This window comes from Mesoplodon densirostris, chromosome 10, assembly GCF_025265405.1.
Source record: "Mesoplodon densirostris isolate mMesDen1 chromosome 10, mMesDen1 primary haplotype, whole genome shotgun sequence".
In the NCBI taxonomy this organism is placed as follows: domain Eukaryota; kingdom Metazoa; phylum Chordata; class Mammalia; order Artiodactyla; family Ziphiidae; genus Mesoplodon; species Mesoplodon densirostris.
The window spans coordinates 71,700,524-71,716,893 of record NC_082670.1 but is presented as its reverse complement, the minus strand read 5'-3'; the positions used below and the strand labels follow the sequence as shown (position 1 = coordinate 71,716,893).

Sequence of the window (16,370 nt, the reverse complement as noted above, 5' to 3'; positions counted from 1 at the left end):
CCAGACCAGAAACAAACTCCCCTAGCTGGTCTCTGGGCCAGGACTCTCCATTGGTGCTGCCTGTGGGCCTCTCCCAGCCTCCCAGACAATCCGAGAACACGCTATGGGACCACCGCCTCATACCACCCTCAGTACAGACTCCGCTTGTCTTCTCTTCCAGGAAGCCTGTGGCCAGGAGGGTTCTGGCCTTTGCATGGACCACACTGTGGATTTCAGGGTAGAATCTGCCCCCTGCGCCCACCGCACCCCCATTCGAGGGGCTGGATGGAGGCTCATATCACCTAGTCTCTGCCCCTCAGCGCACACTGGGGTCTGGTCTGTACCCTTCCCCTTGCCAAGTGGGGCCACATTGCGGGGGTGATGGGGGGGGCAGGTTTCAGACACAGCAATTTCACGGTCTCTTCCCTGGGGTAAAGTGTTGGTGCCATGCTCCCTGCTCCAGAGGCAGAGGTCACACCTTTAGGCTTTAGAACCAGGGTGGGGTGGGAGCACTCACTGATGAGGGCTGAGGCTGTGTCCAGCTTGGGATCGTAGGGACACTTGCCCTTTCCTGACTCGAGTTTCTCAGGCTCCAGGTAGAAGATGTAATCCTGCAAGGCAGAGAGGGGCTCAGCATCATCCAAGCCATCCCGCACAGGAAAGGCAAGGGTCATCAGGCTCCCAGGGTGAGAGCGAGCCCCCAGGGAAACCCTGAAGCCACCCTGCTTCACTCCCCAGATCTCATTGGGTTTTAACTCTATCTTGCCAGGTCTCCCAGGGCAGGGCGGTGCTGAGGGTTCCCAGGGAGGTGCTTCCTGGTCTAGATCTCAGATAAGACCTGGGAATCATGTCTCGGAGGACTCTGCTTTGGGGACCATGAGAGGGGCATCAGGTGGGCTTGTAGGGGCTGAAGCCCCTCCATGCCAACTAGTTCAGGAAGACTCTGGCCGGGGCCCCCTTGGGCCACAGAGGCACAACTCTTTGAGCTGTGGCTGCCTGTCTCGGGCCACGAAGGGCAGGGGTACTGGCCAAGGGCCTGGGATCCTGTCCTTTACCATCAGGTCCCACCAGGCCAGAGGGCTCTGAGGTTATTGTGTCGCCGGGTTTTGTGCCCTATCTGTGGTCCTCAGGATAGACTAATAGGCCAGGGCCTTTTCCCTGCCCCTCAGCAGAGCCCCCAGCTCCACATGTCTCCGCAGGGAGCCGGGAGTTGAGGGGTCCAGCCCAGACCACATGGAATTCACAAAGCCCCCCACATGCCTCCCAGTCCATCCCTGAAGAGGCTAGGAGGAAGGCTGGTGAAGGCACTGGGACCAGGACGAGCTCATGAGGAGGTTAAGGGAGGAAGAGGAGAGAGGCACAGAGGCAGGAAGGAGGTGGCAGCAGGTGGCAGGGATGGTGATGGGAAGGTGTACACAGGCCTGCTTCCAGTTACACTCTGCACACATGACTTCCTGCACACATGGGGCTGCACACACAGCTCGGCACGCATCACTGCCAACACACGGAACCCACTGTTCACACCCTGGGCACACACAGGCAGAGTCTGAGCAGCCCCACTTCTCAGCACTCCCTGCCACAGACACGCGAGCTCAAGTGACCACTTGCTCTGTCACTCACCGGCAGCCCCTGCCCCCCTGCCCGCCCCTGCCCAGCCCCAGTGCCCCCCAGCCCCGGCCCAGCCCCTCAGCCCTGTCCTGGGTCAAGTCTAGTAGACACACAGCTCTGCCCCTCCCACCCCAGGGGTTAACCCATGCCCCAAGCGAGGCATGGGGCATGGACTCCTAAGAGCTATGTGTCAGGCTGCACACATGTGCCATTTTCCCACGCTGGGTGCTAAGTAAGGTGTGGGTTGGAGAGTGCCCAACGCGTGCCCACGCATGTCTACACACGTGTTCTGAGGGCGGAGGCATGGCTGTCCCCAGGGCTCCTGTCTTTCCCACCTGATGGCTTCATGATTTCTTGTCACACTGAGGCTGACATGAGTCCAACTGGGACTGCCTTCAGAGGCTGAGGGCACTGCAGGGGAAGGGGTAGGAGGGGGGCACAGAGGTGGACGGAAGACCCTGGAGAGGCTGGCCTGGGGTGCAGGCTCCTGGCTGGAAGGCCAGGCCCAGGATGAGTTCGGTTCAGAGGCAGTGCTGCCTGGCAAGAGCCTGAAGGGATGAGGCCCACCTGGCGTGGGGCTGTGGGCGTCGGGTGGAGGGCACCATCGGTGGCTCTGCTGCCTCGGCCTCTGACCACCTGCATCTGGGTCCAGGGAGTGGCCTGAGAAGACGAGGAATACAGGTTAGAGCCAGGGGTGGCAGGGGCTGGGGGAGCGGGCTCGGGCTGCCAGCTTCTCACACCACACATGCCAGGAACACATGGGAGCACCTGAGCCCCCAGAGCACATATATGCACCTGTGTGAACACATACACACAGCTGGGGCACACCTGCACACACCTGTGCCCCTTAGGTCCAATCGTTCTCACACACTCCCTACAAGGTCACACCAGCTCACACACATGCCCACATGGAAATGGAGGAGGGCAAAAGCGGGCGGGGTGGGGCAGAGCTGAGGAAGGGGCAGCTCTCCCCCAGGCCGTATGGCAGAAGCTGACCCAGGCGTCCAGCCTCCTGATGCTGAGGCCCCCGCCAGGCCCTCTGGCTTGGCTGCAGGGGCACCGTCCACATATGGAGGAAGCGCTCACTACATGCCAGGCACAGTGCTAAGAGCTCTGAGAGCGTTAGCTCACTGCCTCCTCCTCACACCGACCTGTGAGAAAGGCAGCTATTAGCCCCATTTTCAGGAGAGGAAACTGAGGCTCTGAGAGGTGGAAGAAGTCACTCACCCAAGGTCACAGGGCCGGGAAGTGGCAGGGCTGGGGCTCAAGCCCATCCTCCCATCAGAACCCTGGAAGGTAGCTATCAGTGGGGGCAGCACAGGGCCAGGGTGGGCGAGGCTTACCTGGGCACGGCGGCCGCGGTTTACGTAAGTGCACATGGGGTTGTAGGCGCCGGTCCCGCACACATACAGGTGTGTTCGGTTCCAGGGCTGGATGAGCCTGACGAAGTTCCCGCACTCACCCTGGGGCCAGAGGGAAAGCCAAGGAGGTGCCCAGATGCCTGCCTGGCCCCAGTGCCTTCCTGGAGTCCCCTGTCCCCCGCCACCACCTCCCCCCACCCCACCTGTGACCCCACGGCACTCACGTTGCCATCCTTGCCTGAGAGCACGCACTCCTCAATGCGCTGTGGGGAGGCTGCCCAGTGGATCTGCCAGAGATGGAGGTCAGAGGGCCTGCTGGAAGGGCCCCCAGCCCTGGGGCGCGTGTCCCTCATCCCCCCAACACATCTGGGCTGGCCCTTACAATGAGGGGCTCGCGGTTGATGTCATGCAGGTCCAGGGACAGCACGTAGTCCTTGCTGCCCACATACATGCGGTCGTGGTCCTCGTCCTTGAGCAGGATTCGGTAATCAGTTGTGTTGAGCAGGAAGTTGAAGAAGTGGGCCGTGCCTGTGGCCTTAAGCTCTGTGGGCAGAGGGCAGAGCAGCAGTGAGGGCTCTTGGAGACCATCCACCCATACCCCCTTTGACAGAGGGGTAGCCCCACCACACGGTCATCTTAAACCCCCAGCTTCCCCTCCAGGGCCTGCTTGGTTCCCTCTCTAGTCCCTGACATTCTGGGAGGAGAAAGTAGGACAGGTGGGCAGGCCAGGTAAGGGGCCACACCCAAAGCCGGGGCCCTGATTCATTGGCAGCCCAGCCAGTCTCTGGGTCCCAGTGAAAGGGCAGCGGGCGTGGGCCAGGGTGCGTGGTGGCATCAGAGACTCTCTGCTCAGGTGAGGGGTTAATGTTCCCATGCTCAGGGTGGGGCCAGCTTCCCACAGGGGCCTAAAAGGGTTAATGAGCAGGGGTGTAGGGGGCAGGTGCAACCAGGACAGCTCACAAATGCTGGCACAGAGCCAGGGTGCCCTGTCCTCACCCCAGCTGCCAACAAGACAGAGGGCAAAGCTGGCACACAGCAAGGTCCCCACCTTGTCTGAAGCAGGTTAGCCAGGACACCGGAAAGCGCTGCTGGAGCCAAACTGCCCAACAGACCTTGGGCTTCCCCCAGACCCCACAGGGTTGCTGATGGTGGAATCCTCAGGCCACTCTGAACCATCCAGGAAGTCTTTCCCAGGAAAGAGGCCCTCCCCCTAGTGCTGCAGCATCCCCGGGGCTGGGGACAGGGTCCAGCTGAGTCCTCAGTTTCCCTTCTGCGTGAGTCTGGCAGCCCTGGCCCTCTCACCCTCAGGTTGCTGGGGGAAAGTCCTCCTTTCTGGGGATGAAAGACAGGAGGAAACTAGGCTAGTGATAGGCCAATGACAGAGGACTCCAGGAAACTTGGGAACCTTCCTCTGGGAGAGGGAGTTCCGAGGGGTCCCCTTGGCAAGTCCCTCCTCCACCTACCCCCAGCTAGTTTTAGCTCCGCAGGAGAGAAGAGATTGCAATAAGGGTGAGGAATATTCACCAGCACAGGAGGCTTGAGATGGCAGCACACAGAAGAGTATGTACGCATGCACATGGCCCAGGTATACACACACGCACATATGTGTCCTACATCAGATGATGCATCCACCAAGGGGAACATACACCTCGCATCTCCCTGCCCCACATCTGGTAACCCATTTCACAGGTGGGGCAATCAAGGGGGAGGTCTGGAGAGGGAGAATCTGAGCCTGGGATCTGAGGTCACTGAGAGCCATAGATGCTGCCTGAAGGTGGAACCAGCAGGTGGCCCCATCCCATTTAGTCAAGGCCGCTGTCTCTGACTGGCCTGGCTGACCTTGACCCCTGCTGTGTGCTGGAGACCCGGGAATGGAGCTGGAGGGGCTGTGCCTGAGAGCAGCTCTGAATGGGAGCTTCAGGATGTGCTGAGATGGGTGTGTGAGGTGGACTGGGAGCCAGGGGAGTCCCACAGCAGACCCAGAGCCCACATCTGAGGGCTGGGCAGGGCAAAGGCCTTGCCCTGCCCAGCCCTGACTATGGCAGCAAGAGAATACAGGTGATGACCTTGGCCCACCACTGGGACGCAGGGACGCCAAAGGATCAAAGGGCCGATCCCTGCCTGGCTACAGCCTCATCGGCGGTGCCTCTGAAGTCCCGGGCAGGGCAGCCCGGGCACCTGTCCTGCACCTGTTGTTGGGCCACTCGGAGTCCCCCGCCTGGCCACCCGGCCATAGTGACAACAGGAAAGTAAACACTCCCCCCCCTCGCCGACCCAGGGCCAGGAAGTGGCCAGAGAGGAAGTGGGGCTGCCAGCGGAACCCCCCCAGGCTGGGACAGCCCGCCAGGGGTTATTTATACCCTGGCTGGGGGCATGGCCTTGACTGTGCCCTTACCCGTCCTGCTAGGCTAGGGGGCATTTGGGGGGCAATGAGGGGAAGGGAGGCGAGGCTGAAGTGGGCACCTTCAGACACAGACACCTAAGGTGGGGGGAGCTCCAAATATCTAGCCCCCGGGATGCAACCAGCCATAATGCCTACCCTCCCATCCCTGCCTAGCCTTGGGTCCCTATAATCCAGACCCTCCCCCTCTACAGTGCTACGACCCCCAAGTCCAAGTCCCCCTCCCAAGTACAGACAGAGGAGACACCATTCAGCACATGAGGAAACTGAGACCTACGTGAGGAGGAGGAGAACAGCCCTGATCTGACATCCTTCCTCTCAACTCTCCGTGCCTGAGCCCTTTGGTAGAGGTGGGAATGGAGGGAGCCTCTCACTTAGTCATCCAGTACCCATTATGTGCAAAGCCCTGTGCTCATTAACATCCAAATTACAGATGAGAGGCACAGAGCAGGGAAGTGACATGTCAGTGTGCATGGAGCGTGATATTCCCACCCAGGTCCATGGCCTTTTGGGCTAAAGGAGGGGCAGGTGCCGGCAGAGCCAGTCCTGGTGGTGGGGACTGCCTGTTGGGAGGGCCAGGGCCGGAAGGTGACTCGTTCTCCATTGACAGGGCACATGACTCAGGACCCTCGGGACCCCTCCCGGTGGTCACGGGATATGGCGTCAATGGCTCTGTTGTCACAGGATGTGATGTTTTGGTCTCTGTGGAAACTAAGGTGGGTGTAGGGAGCCCCCATAAGGCTGTGTGGGGTAGGAAATGGGTGGGAGCAAGGGTGAGGAATCTTTGGCTCTGGCATGGGCTTCATGACCCCAGTTGCGGTCTTGGAGCGCTCATTTCCCTCATGCCAGATTGCAGTAAAGAATTCAAATAAGGGTCCCCATGACAGCCCTGCACCCCCAGCTCCAGACACGAAGACTGAGGCCCAGGGGAGAGTGGTGCTCACCTTAGGTCACAGGGTGAGGAGTGAAACTGGTGTGCTGTCCCCACCTCCTCACTCTGCCGCAGGGTAGAGGAACAGGGGGCCTTCACTCCTCCAAGAAGCCCAGGTCAGGGCAGATGGTGGTTGAGTAGCCCTGGGCATCCTGCTCTGACACCTGCAGTGTCAGCAGGGCTAGAACCTACTGGCCCCCAGCCCCACTGAGGAGCAGGGACTTGGGCCAAGGGGACCTGGGGGCCTGAGGGGGCATGGATGTATGTGGGGGAGCTGACATGGACTGAGGTTGCTCCATACCGCAGGCCAGTCCCCACCTCTGCTCCACTTGCCCCAGGCCCAGCTCTGATAGCAGGAGTGTCGCCCCTACCCCAGCCCCAGGACAATACAGAGGGAGGGGCTGGGGCACAACCAAAGGCTCTGTGGGTGTCAGGGATTCAAGTTTGTATAAGCTTTGACCTTGGGGAGGGAGGGTGGTGTGCCTGAGTGATGCTCCAGGGAAGAGCTCCCCACCCCCATGCCCTCATCCAGGCTGGGCACAGGTTGGGTGGGGTAACATCCGGGAAGGCTTTTCCCGTCATGGGGAAGGAAGAGCCTTTTCTGGCATCAGACACCTCATTTCCGCAGTCGTTTCCAGCCTCTAGCACTCTCCCATGGCCATTAGACACTTGGGGTCCTGGCCCAGAACGGCCTGGCAAAGGTCCAGAGGCAGGAATTTTCTTAGTGTAAAGGAGGCTTAATCCTGGGGGTCTCTGTTTCCTCCTCTCTGGGAAGCAGCTGATGATGCCTTACTTTAAAGGAAGTGGTGGGCGAGGACAGCACTGAGGAGGCGTGTCTGCAGCCCTCACCCGCAGACCCCTAGTGGGCGGCCCCCGACCCCTGCTGCCCGTCTCTAGGACACCAGGTCTGCTGCCAGTGAGGCAGGGGCTGCTGCAAAAGGGGGGTCTTGGATCAGAGATGGGTATCCCGCCCCCTTGGTTTCAGCCCTACAAAGCAGCAGGCCCTGACGGACAGTGTCACCTCTCTGGGCCGTGCTTGGGTACTGGGAGGTGATAGACAGGTCCCGGCAACTCAGCCCTGACCTCTGACTTCATGTGGGCTGGTCCAGCCTTAATCCCTAAGATGAAGAGAAATGAGGCTGGGGGTGAGGGGTGGGGGTGCTGGCCGGGGTCTCTGGTTAGTACTTTATCCCCCTGCCCTTCTGAAGAGGGAAACTGAGGTGGATAAGGAGATGGTAGCAGTGGCAGCAGCAGGAATGGCAGGGTCCCTCCTGGACACCCCCGTGGGCTCTGGGGAGGGTTGGCCCCCAGCCCCTTTACCACTCCCTCAAGCTGTGAGGGGCCCCAGAGGAAGGCCCAGGGGCTGGGCTGACCCACTGGCTCTCGGCCTAATCCTCTTTTAATGAGCGGCCAGCCGGAAGGCCTCAGCCCCTGGCCACAGCCTTGTAACCCTGGAGCCCCAGCCAGGCGAGCCGGGGGCAGGGCCTCCCTAAAGCCTTTGCATGCACCTTTCTCCCTGCTCAGCACATCCACCTCACTCATACCTCAATGCCAAGACTCCAACCCTGGCCAGGCCTATCCAGGGCCCCAGCATCTGCCTTGACATACCAGGGTGACATCTGCCTTGTGCTCCCATGGACCTTCTCCTAGGCATTTACCATTTGTTCAGGTCCAGGTCCCACATGGGGCTGGGCAGAAGAGGTTGTCACCTTTGATTCAGGGGCTGGCTCTCCCAGTCCCACCTCCCACCCCACCCCTAGAGATGTTCTAGATGGGAACCCCTAGAAGCCAGACCCAGGGTTTTGCCTGGGGCTTAAGCGGCCTCCTCCCTGGGGGGTAGGCTCCAGGTTCCTTTGGCCCCAAGTCCCTCAAAATCTGTCCTCTTCAATCCCATCTCTGGATCAGGCTGTCCAGATCGGAGACCCAGAAGCCTCCCTAGGAGCCATCCATACTCGCCCCTCTTCCCCCCAGGCAGGTGAGCCAGGTCAGTGCCAACAAAACCAATTACAGCCGCTCTCACCCAATTAGCAACTAATTATGGCCTCATAGTCCATTCAACATAATTAACATGTAAATGACTCCACGTGTTTATATTCAATAACGGCTCTGATTGAATTTAATTTAAAAGTCTGAACTGGGGACCCAGTTACCGTATTTCATCACTTAGAGCTGCCACTTCCTGGGAGAGGGACCCAAGGCCAGAGTGAATGGTGGAGGGGCAGGTGCCAAGACACTGGCCCAGCGCTGGAGAGGGTGGAGATGGTTGTAGTCCCTGCCACCCTGACATGCCTATCCCAGGGGTGCGGGGAGGTGGTGAGGTCAGAAGAGCCCCCAGTGGGACCCGCAAGATGGGAAATCCTCTGGAACAAGGGGCCCCTTCTTAAGGGCTACTGTAAACATCGCAGCTGTTCAGTAAACACCAAGCTGGAGCTGAGCTGGAGCAGCCCAGCTGGGCTAAGCTCTGCTGCAGGCTTCCCTCCCATTTTGGGGGCTAAGGGCTGGGGGTTGGGGGTTGGGGGTTGGAGGTTGGGGGTTGGGGCCTGGGGCCTGGGGCCTGGGACCGGCAGGCCCAGGCATGCTGTTCCCACGCCCGTTCCGCCCCAGCGCCCACCTGCTCCGCCCAGGAGAAGACAGGCTGGGGGCACAGCTCATCCTGACCTGGGAAAAAGCCAGGTGGGAAGGGGCAGCAGAGTCACTCCCTGGCACACACACCTGGTGGACAGCAAAGGTTCTACATCTCTCCCCACTAAGGATGTCCAGTGACTTTAGACCATTGTGTCCCAGCAGGTAGGGAGCCCTCCAGCCTCAGTGCTTCCATTGATCCCTGACCACCCCCAGGACCACATGGTGCCTGACTGTTCTAGGTCTGGGCTGGTGGCTCAGGCGGCCAGGATGTCCTACCTGGACCCGAATGGCGTGCATGGCTGCCTAGGAGGACACCTTTGGGCATTCGCAGGCCAGGCAAAGTTCAGAGCTCTTGCCCAGCTTGGAAAAGACACAGTGTGGTCAAGGAGGCTGGCTTGAAGGGGCAAGGCGGTCCCTGAGCCTGGGGTGGGAGGAGGGGGCCTGGGCCAGGCAAGCAGCTCACACTGGAATGTGCCCCAAGAAGTGGGAAGGGGGTGGGAAGAGGGGCTGGTCCTGAGGGGAGGGTGGCACCAATCCATTTCTCAGGTGGGCAGAGTGTATCAGAGCCTCCAGTTCCACAGGCCTCGGGGGCCCACCCCTCCTCCCACATTCCAGACCTGGCCCGGAAACCCCTCACTCCTTCCTCCACCACCTCCTCCTCCCTGTGACTGCAAAAGACAACAAACTCTCCATGGCTCATTTACTCTGATAAATCAACCAGACGGACAGGCCAGGATGGGACCAACACGCTGGTGGGTGTCAAGACCCTCCCCCTGCCCTGGGCCCAGCCCCCATCTCTGCCCTCCTCAGACTCCTGGGGTCCCTGTAGCCCCTCCACATCACCCACCCAGAGATTCCCAGGATGCCCCAGACAGTCTTAGCGCCACCCCCACTATTCAGATGGGGAAACTGAGGCACCGCACAGACAGATGTGTGCTCAGGGTCAGCCTTGAGGGATGTGGTGAGGCTGTGTCAGGACTCCAGGCATGACTTAGCTGGTCGTCAGTCCAGAAAGGCAGCGGGTACTCCACACAGGCCTGGTGCTAGGACTGGAGGATGCTAAGCAAAATGACAGTGTGAGCAGCCTTGAGCAGAGGAGCCTGGAGTGCCACCCATTCCACCTCAGGTGCTGCACGAGCCCAGGAGGCCCGCACATTCTAGCTGTTGCTCTACAGTTGTAGTGTAGGACCGACAGGAGCCACCCAGGCTGGTGGACCAGCAGGTCCACACAGTGGACTCTGCCCCTGGAAGGAAATGAGGGCATCAGCACTGAGCCCTAAATGGGAAGAACAAAGCTCTTGGCTGGGTGCAGAGACCTTAGAGGAAAGAGCATGTCCGGGTAGGAAGCCACGGAGGGGTCATGGTAGTGGTGGGAGGAGATGCAGACAAGGGGGGATCAGGGGAAGGAAGGAAGGAAGAAGACTGGGGGAAGGGGGGTGGAGCCAAGGCCTCACGCCCCAAAGGCCTCCTGGTCCCTGGAGGGGCCTGTTGCTTTGGGGCTGTCCCTGCCCTGTAGAGATATAGCAGATAGGCAATACTTGCCAGCAGCCCCACTGAGAATGCCACAGTCAGCCTAGCTGAGCCATCCTCCGCCATGGGCTGGCCTCCTGGAACCTAGGCCAGCAGCCACCGTCCAGACCCCATTCTTTGCCGGGTCAGGATCAGTAAGCAACCCCAGGAGGCCTCCACCCTCTCCCAGGGGCTGCTCAGCAGCCTGGGGGGCGGGGGCCTGCAGGCCTGCCAAGCTCAGGCACCCACGTGAGCTGGGCTTTGGATTCAGATCGGAGCCTTCTGGCATCCAGGCCTCTGGCAAAGGCCCTCTTGCTATTTCTAAGAAAAATGCAGCAGGAATCTTCTCTGCTTCTACAAAGCACCAAGGGCTCCCTTGAGGCAGGGCTCAGATTCCCAGGACAGCGCCAGGTCAGGCCAAGAAAACATACTCTCGGGCCAGTCATGTAGATGCCCAAGTGAGCAACCCAGGTCTGGTCACCCCTAGCACAAGCTGTAGGAGCTAGAACAGTGCAGGGTGTGGGGGCGGGGGGGTTGCGGGCTGTGTCACTGCAGCAGATCGTGGGCCCCAACCAGACTGGGACACTCATCTCCAGGAGAGCCCCCTCCATGGCATCCCTTCCCCAAATGCATTATCTTTTTCCCAGTATGTATTTGGTAGCTCTGCCATGAAAAAAAGAGCTCAAGGGCTTCCCTGGTGGCGCAGTGGTTGAGAGTCTGCCTGCCGATGCAGGGGACACGGGTTTGTGCCCCGGTCCGGGAAGATCCCACATGCCATGGAGCGGCTGGGCCCGTGAGCCATGGCCGCTGAGCCCGCGCGTCCGGACCCTGTGCTCCGCAACGGGAGAGGCCACAACGGTGAGAGGCCCGGGTACCGCAAAAAAAGAAAAGAGCTCAAAAACCACAAGGAGAAAGTGGAAACTCTATATCCTAGCACCAAGAGCAAGACTCCATCTAGCATCTCGCCCTTCCCCAACTGCTGCACCGCACACACCCCGCCTCTGCTCCTGCTCTTCCCGCTCCCGAAATCTCCCTTCCCATTTGTGATATAGCTTCCTCCACAAATCCTGTCCAGACGCCCATGGTAGGCATCCTCCTCCTCCTGACCCCACTCCACCCACAGGGCTCAGGGTTCCTCTTGCAGTCCTTTCCAAACACCAACTGCTTTACCAAAGGTTAGAAATCTAGAGGGAGAGGTGAGGCAGTGCGGACTTCTTGGGCACCCCCAGGATCAGCCCTCAGCCACCCTCACAGTAGCTCTTAGTTTCTGAGACTTCCTTCGCCAGAGCCGTAACTGTATTCACAAAAAGTTAATGCACAAAACATCATGAAGTCAGCACCATTTTTGCCCCCATTTTACAGATGAGGCAGCAGGGACACAGAGGGGCTTCACTACACAAGGTCTACCCATGGCCAGGATGCAAGCTAGGCAGCCTGAGACCTCAGGATGCTGTTTCCATGGGGCCACTGCTATCCCTACCTTACATGGAGAAACTGGGGGTGGGAGAGCCTAAGCTACTTGTCTAAGATCACACAGCTGACAAGGTAGGATAGAGGTTTGCCTGCCTTCAGGGCCAGCTCTCTCAACCACCACAGCACCACCTCTTCATTCTACCAAATTAAGTGTCCCACTGCCTGCCCTGGGGGAGGAGCTAGAGGTCTCCCAGGAGTCAGAAGCCAAGTACCCACGGCTCTGAAGACACCCTCTGGGCTCCCCACCACCTCTGGAGAGGTCACAGGGTTGGAGGTGCACACACACAGGTGCAGACAGCCAGGAGCCCACTCTGAGGCCGCCACCTCCCAAGCCACAGGGTGAAAGATGCCTTTATGGGCCAGGATGAGATTTTTATCTTGGTGGTTTCTCTTTAAATTCTTTACGATTACGAAGCAGTGGGGGCTGCCAAGGAACATGATTTACTCCTTGAGCATGCACCAGCTCCTCACTCCGTGCCAAGGGAAGCTGGAGCCAGGGAGGGAGGGGTGGGCATCGTGCCAGGGAACCAGAGACAAGGCCTGTGCTGCGGAGGCCCAGCCAGTGGCGGTCCCATCTGAAGCTTGGCTGGACCTGGAAGGACCACAGCTGAGAGCCTCAGGCCCTGGCCTGGATGACCCAGGCTGGGCCTCAGGCAGGCTCTCGGCAAGCACAAGGACCTGCCCCGCTCTCTCCGAGGGCTGATCCTTGGCCAGCTGAGGGGCAGCCAACCAGCACCCAGGATCTCCCAACTCCCAAAGCGGCCATTTCCAAGTCCCCTCTCAGGAGTGAGGCGGCTCCCATTTCCAGGAAAACTGAGATCCGAAACGCAGGGATCTCGGCTCAAGTTCATGCTTTGGGTCTTCCTTCCTCCCTCATCAGGCTCATCCTGGAATACCCACGCCTCCCCAGTTTGCTAGCTCCAAGTCCCCCTGTAGCTGTCAAAGCCACCTACCCAGCTCCCTGGTGCCACCCCTGGCCTCCAAGCTCCTGGGCCTTCTCACCTGTCCCTAGCAATCTGAAGCTCCAAGCCTGTTTGGCTGGCCAGGGAGCCCCCCTGGTGGGCAAGGGAGGGTCCTTAAGCTCCCCAGCCCCACTCCTCACACCATGCAGTCAGGCCAGCTAAGTAGAGGCTTGCTAAAGGCACTTCCAATTCAATCCGTATTCACCCCATACTCACTCCCCCTTGGGTGAAGTAAACAGACTGTGACCCTTCCTAACCTCCAATCTCCTCATTTCCTAATAAGGAGACCTGGCGACTTTGGTTCTCGAATGCTACACGCAAACGATGTAAGTGGTGGCACTGTTATGGGCCTAATAGCCCCAGAGGCTCAGGAGCTGGGCTGAGGAGGGCTGGTGGGCAGTCACCAGCACCAACCCATTCACCCTCCACCTGCGAAACATCCTTTCCAAAGAGCAAGCCAGATACGCCCAGACTCTTGAGAAGGTTGAACCCCAGGGCTGCTCTGGTCATAGAAGCCCTTTCCACTCCTGGACCCTGGTTTTCCTTCTCCGAAGGGAGAGAGCTTCCTAGAGGACTCTCATCAGTGGAGGGGCTGGGGAGATGGACAACTGAATTCATAGGAAATAAGCAAACCCAAGTGCTGTTTCTCCAGTGGTAGAGAGCACAAGAAGCCTGACCAGTGCGAACCCAGCCCTTTCCCTGGGAAGTGAGGCTGGGCAGGCTAACGCTGGCACTGCAGGGTCCTGGAGCTCGAGCCCGAGCCTGAGCCCGAGCCCGAGCCCTAGCCCATGGGAGAGGGCTGTGCCTGCATCCCCAACCTGCCCTCCACCCCCAGTCCTGGGACAGGTTCAGCCATCAGGCAGAGCCAGGCTCCATCTTAGTCCTGCTCCTGAGTGACCCGGGAAAGCCTCTGGGTCTGATTCCTCACAGGATACCCAGGCAGTCCCCCTCCCCAGGCCTTGGAGGGACTACCACTTGGTTATCATCATGGGTACCTACTGTTACTTCTATTATTTTCATCTTTCCTGACCTCCCCTGGCAAGGTGACCTTCCATTCCATCTCCTTACTCCGGCCTCAGTTTCCCCAGTAGCCCAGCCACCTTATGTCATCACAAGACCGCTTTCCCCCTCCAAACGCCTCTTGGCCTCAAGTCCTGGCCAAAGCCAGCCCAGGCAGCAGCAGTGTATTGTGGGGGTGGCTTCCTGGGAAAAAGTAAACATTCCCCAAGCTAAACAAAGGAGCTGGCAGGGCCCTCACACCTCCCTCTGCAGTGGGAGGTGGTACCCCAGGGCTTGGACCATCTCAGGGTGGGGGAAGGGAGAGTTTTTTTTCTCCCAGACTTGGCCAGTGACTCTGGGGTTAAGGGGACTCCAGGCCCAGGCAAGGATAGGTGGTGAAAAGAGGGCCCTGCTGCCCAGGCTCTCTAGTTCTAAGCATCCATGAGCTCTCAAAAAATACCTCTCCTGCTCCTGAAAATCCTCACTTGACCCCTCATTTCTGCATGACCTTGGCTGTGCTGCTGATGGAAGCTCAGGAGATGGGCCACAGGAGTCTCCCCACTCTGACTGAACACTGGGTCCCTTCTCCCTTAAACCCTCTCTCAGCTTTAGGCCTGGCTGGGGTGCCCAGGCGGATGGGCAGGCAGCAAGCCCAAGCCTGGCCCAGTTCCTGCCTTTGTTCCTTTATCTGCCCTGGGCAGTGTGGCCCCTCATACCAGAACCTCCGGCTTAGAGGGTCTGGCCCGACTAGGCCGGAACTAGCACCTCCCAACTGCAGCGGGACCCAGGCAAGGGAGGGGATGTGCCTAGGGTAAGGGAGGCCCTGAGGCCTGGTATGGCAGCTGCTATATCCATCCAAGGCACAGATGGAGAAACTGAGGCATGAAGCCACAGTGATCACCAGTGTTCCCAAGAGCAGCCCTCTCTATGCCCCTCTTGTATATCCAGGAGGAGAAGCTCCCCCCAGCCCTGGCCACAGCCAGGCCAGGGCCCAGGTTCTGTAGGTCTTTGTCTCTATTCTCACTCCACAAATGATCAGTGAGGGCCTTCTCCTCACTGAGGGCCACATCATAGGCATGAGTTGCCTGAGACCATCCAGCACGAGGGGGGGAGAGGGGAGCACAGGGCCTGTTGCACAGTAAGTGCTGAGCTCCCAGGAGGCACCGGCCAGCTGGGTGTCCATTGTCTTTTCAGCCACTTTGTCTGTGAGCACCCTATCTTGTTCACTGCACAGTCCTCAGTGCTCAGCACAGGGCCTGGCACGTGGCAGGTACTCAAGAATCTGCTAAACTAAGTGACATCTAAGCATAAATGTAGGACAGGAGATCAAGTAGGAAACAGAAAGGTCATTCAGGACAGGGAAACCTGCCCGTGCAAAAGCACAGAGGCCTGGGGATGGGGTGGCCCCAGGCAGCCTACAGCCCCACCTCAGGCTGCCAGAAGAGTCGCGCCACAGGCTGGCTGCCAGTGAGTTGGGCTTTTAGTCACTGTGGGTGTCAGCTTCAGAGCTAATTGAGGGGGAATCGACCTGACCAATGTGGGCTTCAGGCGTCAGCAAGGCCAGAGCACCAGCACTATTTCTGGCCTCTCCTCTGCCTCCTGCCTGACCATGGCCCTGCCCTTGCCTGAGCCTCGGTTTCTCTCTCTGGAAAAAAGGAACAAAAGCCTTTGCCCCTTTGCCCCTGCAGGTCCAAGAAGGTTTAAAAGGAGTGTACAGAGACCCTCCCAATATCTTGTTTCTTCTGCTTCCTCTCATGGGTCTCCAGGGTGATGACAAAAGTAATACCCAGAGTGGATGTCTTGGTTCCAGGATCCCAGGGGTGTGGAAACCAAGTCACCCGCCCTGCCCCTGTCGGGGGAGGGGATGCTCTATTCTCCCTGCTGGCACCATGGGCTTGGAATGGGGTGAGGGGGGACCAGGCCCCTTCAGTATTTATTAATCAGCTCCGAGGACTTCCACCAGGAAAGGGTAGAGATATCAGCAGAATAAGTATCTCACCTTCTTAGGCCTAGGAGAGGAGTTGTCTTTTACAACCCAAACCAATCAACCCTTCTGCCCATTTCTCAGGCCCTGTGCAGGACTCCTTCCAGGCACATCCTCAGAAATTCACTCCCCACTCCCCCATCAAGTTGCACGGGTAATATGGGGCCAGGAGAGGGGCTCTGCTGGGGGACATGGGAACATGGTGAGGTGGGGGCTGGGCCTCAGCCAAGCCTGAGGAAGGAAAGGTTGGCCCAGTCTTTCACCCTTATAAGTGCACCCAGAAATCTGGTCAGCCAGGGCTGAGTTGGCCCCACCCAGGGCAGGCAGTTGGACCAAGTGACCCTGGGCCAGAGGAGGGCCAAGGGTGAGAACTCAGCGGTGACCCCAGGTCCCCCAAGCATAGCTGCTGTCCCTTATCCCAGGCCGAGGGTAGACTCTTGGACCATGCACACCTTTGAGGAAGTGGCTAGTGAGTGAGCCATCGGTATGCCTGGATAGTATGTGTGGCACGCGTGTTTACCTGCCTAGTGGGTTAGCT

General features: G+C 59.2%; 1 protein-coding gene across 3 annotated transcripts in view; it reads right to left on the bottom strand.

Moving 5' to 3' along the window:
- The window catches only part of SEMA3F (semaphorin 3F), a 28,931-nt gene that overhangs the window by 7,111 nt on the left and 5,450 nt on the right, over positions 1 to 16,370 (bottom strand). For 2 of the 3 annotated variants that reach the window (XM_060110175.1, XM_060110177.1), the window contains exons 3-7: positions 3,331 to 3,491; positions 3,173 to 3,235; positions 2,931 to 3,050; positions 2,155 to 2,247; positions 497 to 590 (exon numbers count right to left, since the gene is read on the bottom strand). In XM_060110175.1, coding sequence (XP_059966158.1) covers positions 497 to 590; positions 2,155 to 2,247; positions 2,931 to 3,050; positions 3,173 to 3,235; positions 3,331 to 3,491 — 531 coding nt within the window. The remainder of the gene's footprint in view (positions 1 to 496; positions 591 to 2,154; positions 2,248 to 2,930; positions 3,051 to 3,172; positions 3,236 to 3,330; positions 3,492 to 16,370) is intronic. The other variant, XM_060110176.1, reaches the window with a different exon arrangement.